Source organism: Camellia sinensis, chromosome 4, assembly GCF_055761805.1.
Source record: "Camellia sinensis isolate YWXY chromosome 4, ASM5576180v1, whole genome shotgun sequence".
Taxonomy (NCBI): domain Eukaryota; kingdom Viridiplantae; phylum Streptophyta; class Magnoliopsida; order Ericales; family Theaceae; genus Camellia; species Camellia sinensis.
This window is the reverse complement of record NC_138964.1, coordinates 6,086,219-6,093,340: the sequence shown is the minus strand read 5'-3', so window position 1 is coordinate 6,093,340 and position 7,122 is coordinate 6,086,219. Positions and strand designations below refer to the sequence as shown.

Below are 7,122 nucleotides of genomic sequence, written 5' to 3'. Positions count from 1 at the left end.
CAAAAAGACACATAGGACAGACTGAGCACTAAGTTTGGTCCAATCTTTATGGAGGAAAAATGACAAAACAAGCAGACCTAAACACACGAAGGAGAGAGTAATTGGGAAGTTGAGAGAACAGAGCCTCACAAAGACCGACCAAAAAGAAGGGAGTAGGCATGCAGTTATGAAGAAAAACAACAATAAGAACTGTCTCACCCCAAAACGAAGCTGGAACTGAGGCAGTGAGAAGAAGAGACCTAGCCGTCTCAATGAGATAATGGTGTTTACGCTCGGCTCAACCATTTTAGGCAGGTATATCAGTACAAGAAGTTTGGTGAATGGTACCCAAATTGGCCAAATACTCACAACTCAGTTTTAAAATATTCCCCACCCAAGTCAGATCGTAACAATTTAATGGTAGCCCCAAACTGTGTAGTGATCATAGACTGAAATGTATGATATATTTGGTAAAAGTCAGATTTATGAGTTATAATCCAAGTATAACGGGTGCAATCTTCAACAAAAAACATATAGTATGCAGAACCCCCTTTAGTGAGAACAGGAGAGGGTCCCCAGACATTAGTATGCACAAGAGAAAATGGAGAAATAGAAACTGAAGTACTTTTATTAAAAGGTGAAGCTGACATTTTGGCAGGTTTATACCCTCGACATTCATCAATTTGACTAGGAGAAACTTTATCCAATAATCCTGACTAGGCTAAAGACCATAAGCGGTCAATAGACAAATGACCTAGGCGAGAATGCCATAAGTAAAACTGACTCGACTAAGAATCTAACTAAAATGAGAAAAAAGCAATTGGAGAGGTGGATAGAGGGAGATGTAAGCTTTCTACCACATAGGGATCTCTAACTTTACGGCCGGTCCCAATCTGCTTCTTGGACACCCAATCCTGCACACAACAGACAGAAGAGGAAAAGATAACATCAAAACCAGAAATATCAAGTTGACTGATAAAGCTTGATAGATAATGAATTGACAGATAGCTGAGGAACATAAAGAACAGAGGGAATAGTGACAACAGACATGGCAGAGGGTAAGACAGACCCAACAGATAAAATAGGCATACCAAACCCATTAGCAGCATTAATAGTAATAGAAAAGGGAGAGGGGATACAGTTTTGAAGTAAGGAAAGGTGAGGAGTCATATGGTGAGAGGCGCCAGAGTCAAAAAGCCAGATAGAAGATGGGATACCTGAAGAGGACCCAAACAAACCTGAATGAAGAGAGGTGAGAGCAGAGGCAGATAGAGATGGTTGGGAGGTGGACAGGAGATGCTGAAGCTAAGCCATTTGGGCACACAAGGAAGCCAAGTCAAGATCAGAAACTAGAGCAAATGCAGTATAAGCAGCCGGAGGTCAAAACTATGTTTGAGGCGGTTGAGCAGACTGATGTCCTTTCTTGGGACAGTTATACTTCCAATGGCCCTTCTGATGGCAAAAAACACACTCATCAGAGGCTAGTGGCCCCTTCTTAGGCTTCGCAGTGGCCTGAAGCTGATGATGTGGTGGGATCGACAACAGAGGAGGCTGAGTAGGAGGCAAGAAGACAGATGAAGACAGAGTCTAATTGGTCGTCTTAAGATGGGTTTCCTTGGAGAGGAGCTCACGAACACTAGCATCCACAAAAAGGAGAGGAGACCGATGAAAGATGCCACCATAGTTAGCCTCACACTGAGAGAAGAGAGTCGTTAAGAACTACACTAAACGACCTTGCTCTCGAAACTCAACATAAGTGTCTAGTGCCTTGAGGCTAAATGGTTTCATGAGAGCCAATTGATCCCAAAGACCTGTCATCTCAATATAGAAGTCCTTAATAGATTGATCCCGCTGACGAGCACTTTGAATAGTTGTTTCCAACTCATACCGCTTGGCAAAGTTGGACTGTTGATACACACCCAATAAATAGTCCCACACCTCCATGGCAGTCTTGTATTTGAAAAACATCATTCCAATACGGTCATCCACAGAATTATGAAACCAGATCAGAACTTGGGCATTATCACAATCCCAATTGTCACAAGAAGTCAAATATCCTTCTTGTTTCAAGTCCAATGGACGAGGAATAGAACTAGAAACATAGCTCCATTTTTTTCTGACTAAGAAGGAAAATTTTCATAATATTAGCCCAATAAGCATAATTGGCACCAGTGAGTTTACATCTAATTGCTTGTGTTTTGGTGTCCGTCATTGTAATAAACCAAAGATTTACAGGTTGAAGTATAATAGTAACTAACAAGTGGGCCAAACTGTAAATAAGAGTTTTTTAATCAAATATCAGTGCTGAGAGAGTCAAAGTCACGAACACAGAGAGAGAACCATTCGGAGAACCAAGTGGAGAAGACCAAAAGAAGTTGCGTAGCATAACTAGAGCCAAAGAGAGGTGTCGTGATTCTCGAACCAAAGAGAGACACCTCTTACAAGTGTAGAACAGTGACGAAATAAGAGGATGCTGAGGTTGATCATGCTGCAATTTCAGTAGCGATGACAGAAGTGAGTCAAGAAAGAGAAGGCGAGTACGATCACAACTCCAGAGAGAGAGAAGGGTCGCGACCACGGCTGTAATTTAGAGGGAGGTCGTCTGATGCCCACGAACTAAAGACTTATAATTCGAACTCAGATGAGGACTAGGGTTGCGAATGTGGCTCTGATACCATGTAAGAAATTCTGAATGTTCTGTATATTCAACTTGTCAGTAATACAAAGATTACAACTAAGATTTATAGTAATCCTAAACCTAATCTATAATAGGACATAACCCTATACAATCAATTGAATATCTATACAATAAATCAAATATTCACAATCAACCTAATTGATATATTTCCATAATTACATAATATTCTTACAACCTAATATTTACAAAAAATTTAAGAAACGAACCCAAAAAAAGCATCCATTCCATAAAACATGAGCATAACCAAACAAAACAGCGAAGAGCAAACAAGAAGAAAAAAAGCATGGTGTAGAAAAAGCATAGAAGCTTCTAAAGGAGAGCTGTGTCCATGTTAAACTTCCTAGGCACTCTTGGACGAATCTAGCCTTTATACTTTCAAAAATAAATTACTAACATTGGACACTTGGTGACACTCTCTGCCACACAACTTTATTAAAGTATAAAATGGTGTTCTTAAAAAGCAAAATCAAATTAGGGGTTCATATAAATATAGGTTTAGAGAAGAGAAAGAGTTAGGGAATGTGTTAGACCTCATCCCCTTTCATATAGGTAATGATAAGTAATTACAGGAGTGCCACAAGGCATAAATTATGGGCCAGCCCATTACACCACTTATGGAAAAAATAAAATCAAACAATATTATTTCCTATTCTAACACTCATCCTCAAGCTGGTGTGAAAATATCTCTCATGCCCAGCTTGTTGAGAATGCCATTAAATAGTTTGCTCCCTAGTCCCTTGATGAGAACATCTGCTAGTTAGTCTCCAGTCTTCACAAATGGAATACATATGGTGCCACTAGTGAGCTTTTCCTTGATGAAGTGCCTATCAATCTCCACATGCTTAGTTCTGTCATGTTGAACTAGATTATGAGCCATGTTGATTGCGACCTTGTTGTCACACTATAATCTCATGGAATCGGTCTGATGCATCCCCAAGTCTCCTAACAATAGTCTAATCCATAGTAACTCACATACACCCTGAGCTATAGCCCTGAATTCTGCCTCAACACTAGATTTAGCAACCATATTTTGTTTCTTACTGCGCCACGTGACTAGGTTGCCTTCAACAAATGTGCAATATCCTAAAGTTGATCATTTGTCAGTGATTGATCCAGCCCAATCCGCATCAGTGAATGCCTCCACGCCGAGATGTTCATGTTTTGAGAAATAGAGACCCTTTACAGGAGAGGCCTTCAGGTATCTCAAGATTCTCATAACTGCCTCTAAGTGGGAATTTCTAGGAGCATGCATAAACTGGCTAACCATGCTCACTGCAATGGCAATGTCTGGACGTGAGTAAGATAAGTATATGAGCTCACCCACTAGCGTCTGGTATCTCTCCCTGTCCACTGGATCTCCCTTTTGATCCTCACTTAGTTTCTGGCCCGGTTCTAGAGGTGTATCACATGGTCTACCTCAAAGCATGCCAGTTTCCTTTAACAAGTCAAGTACATACTTCTTCTGGCATATGAAGATGCCATCCTTGGACCAAGCTACTTCAATGCTCCAAAAAATACTTCAAATTGCGTAAGTCTTTGATTTCAAACTCCTTGGATAAGTATTCCTTCAAATGAGAAATCTCCTCAACATCATCTTCTGTTAGAACAATATCATCAACGTAGACAATAAAAGTTGTGGTCTTACCATGTGAGGAGGTTTCACAAAAAATGTGTGGTCAGCTTAACTTTGCTTGAGCCCATATTTCAGCATAGCTTGAGCAAACTTTTCGAACCAAGCCCTAAGAGACTGCTTTAGCCCATAAAGTAACTTTCGGAGCCTGCATACTTTACCTTTAGACTTAGCATCTGTGAAACTAGGGGGAATATCCATATAGACCTCCTCTACTAGGTCTCTATGAAGGAAGGCGTTTTTCACATCAAACTGATGAAGTGACCAATCCAAATTTGCAGTAAGAGAGAGTAAGATTCTCACGGAGTTCATCTTAGCAACCGATGCAAATGTCTCCTAGCAATCTACCCCATAAGTCTGAGTAAAGCCCTTAGCAACCAGTCTTACTTTGTATTGCTCTATGGAACTATCTGCTTTGTGTTTTACCGTGTACAACCACTTACACCTAACTAAATTTTTGCCTCTAGGTTACTCCACTAACTCCCAAGTGCCATTCTTGCTGAGAGCTCTCATCTCTTCCATCATGGTGTGTTTCCATTCAGGAATAGAGAGAGCATCCTGAAAATTGGTAAGTAGACCCACAAAAGACACTTTAGACATAAAAGCTTTATATGAAGAAGACATATTAGAATAAGAGACATGATTAGTAATATGATACTGAGTACATGACCTAACCCCTTTCATATTAGCAATGGGAACATCAAGATCTGAAAACTCAGGAATAGAAGCACTAGAATCAGAATTACTAGACTTTCAAGAGAGGGGGGTGACTCTGGACACTCATCTAGAGAAGAAGTTGGCAGTAGAGGAGGGAAAGTAGTCTCTTGCATACAGGGGACTTGCTGTCTGTCCTTATCCCTGATATAAACTTTGCTTGCTTTCTTTTCCTCAACAACTATTGGCTCATTATCCTCTATCAGTGCAACCACTGGCAGAAGTGGAATAGGAATCTCTTTACACCAAGGCTCCCTCTGAAGGGATGACTGTGATACCGGGCAGGTTGGAAAGCAAGGTTGAGACTCAAAAAAAGTGACATCCATGAAGACAAACCATGTGTGACTGGGAGGATGATAACCTTATAACCCTTTTGGGTGACAGAATAACCCATAAAAACACACTTAAGAGACGTAGGATCCAATTTACCATGAGTGGGTGAATGATTATGGACAAAGCAAACACATCCAAAGGTCTTAGGAGAAATGGAGAACTCGGAAGAGATAGACCCGAACAAAACTTGAAGAGGTGTTTGTTTTTGAAGGACTTGGGTAGGAAGATTAATCAAATAAGCAGCAGTAAGAACCGCTTCCCTCCAATAGGATCGAGCAACCCGCATCTCAAAGAATAGACAACGGGCGACATCAAGGAGATGACGATTTTTGCGTTCAGCAACACCATTTTGTTGAGGGGTATTAGTGTAGAAAGTCTGGTGAATAATGCCATGAGTGGCTGTCATGACCCAAACCCGCCCCTATGGGTTTAGCACCGTAACCGGCCAGTAATCTGTGATTACCGAAGGCCTGCTTAACAGTAAAGACAGTAATACATAGTACAGGGGCTAAACAGTAAATAAAAGATGTCCAATGAGCTGTGACAATCTGTATGCAAAAAGACTTTTCCAAACATATTCACATTCATAACAAAAACATATATACACCATATGTACAAACATTCAGGTTAGGGACCAAATCCCTAATTAGCACAGTACAGTACAAGTCTTAAACAATATTACAAAACAGAGACGGAAGGGTGAAACTGAGACAGCCTAAAACAGCCTTAGCTCGGTCAGACTTGGAACCTCGAGGTGAGGCACAGTGGTTGGCTTGACAAAAAGGGAGTTAACTCGACGCTCCTAGCATCGATCCGGTGCCTGAACACCTACATATAAATATAAACAGTGAGCTAAAGTCCAGTGAATAACAAATGCGTAAAGGGGTTAAGAATGAATGTCCTTTCAGTCATTAAGCAGTCATAGCAGTCATTTAGAAACCATAGCAGGTATATGTGGTACATCCAATAGCAAATAGTACAGTAGGTCTTAACAGACCGAACAGTCAGTTGATGGTCATCAAAATAGTAAACAGTAATGGTTCCAAACATGGGAACCGACAGAGATCTTTGTAACAGTAGCAGTAACAGTACAGTAACAGTAAATTGCTATAGATGCCATGGATACAGTTTATAAATAGGACAAGCATTCATTCATTAAACAATAACGTTTCGGTAAGCAGAACAGTTGATCATTCAGAAAATATTCATGATTGACCATATCTTTATAACATTGTCACTCATAGAGCACTGGGCTATAAGCGGCTAATGAGCGTCTTCGGATGCCAACCCTACACAGTTACAGAACAAACACACACTAAGTTACGCACTTGGGATTCAACAACTTAGTCCCTATCTTGACTCGGTGTGGTTCTACATTAATAACCTCATTAAGATGCCTTAAACTAGGCCTAGGAATGCCTAGGATGAAAAGATGTACTTTAAAACACTTTTCAAAATTTTCAAAAAACAGGGGTCTCACTCGAGCGTGGCTTTCTTCGCTCGAGCGAGCTTGTCAAAACAGTGGGCTCGCTCGAGCGTGGACTTCCTCGCTCGAGCGGTCTGTAAAAATGCAAAAAGTGTTGGATGTTGAAAATCTCCGCTCGACACCCGCTCGAGCGTGAGACACATCCTTGCTCGAGCGTAGGTTCTCTCGCTCGAGCGTGCGTCTGCGTGCACCAAAAACCTGAGAGCTTGCAATTTACGCTCGAGCCAGCATTCCGTCGCTCGAGCGAAGCTCTAAACAAGGGATGGTCGCTCGAGCGTGGAA

At 41.1% G+C, this 7,122-nt stretch overlaps 1 protein-coding gene across 1 annotated transcript; it reads right to left on the bottom strand.

Moving 5' to 3' along the window:
• Positions 1–1,698: 1,698 nt before the first annotated feature.
• On the bottom strand, positions 1,699–3,704 carry LOC145823244 (uncharacterized). The gene is made up of 2 exons (XM_082922829.1): positions 3,650–3,704; positions 1,699–2,099 (listed from the first exon to the last, which is right to left on the bottom strand). Exons 1-2 carry the CDS (start codon positions 3,702–3,704, stop codon positions 1,699–1,701), a joined length of 456 nt encoding a protein of 151 aa, XP_082778955.1.
• Between the last annotated feature and the right edge of the window lie 3,418 nt (positions 3,705–7,122).

Coding starts and splice junctions, on each gene's coding strand:
- LOC145823244 (XM_082922829.1), bottom strand. CDS start 3,704: ATGGTTGCTAAATCTAGTGTTGAGGCAGAATTCAGGGCTATAGCTCAG. Junction 2,100..3,649: donor GGCTATAGCTCAGGGTGTAT/GTGAGTTACTAT, acceptor TTTCCTTCTTAG/TCAGAAAAAAATGGAGCTAT.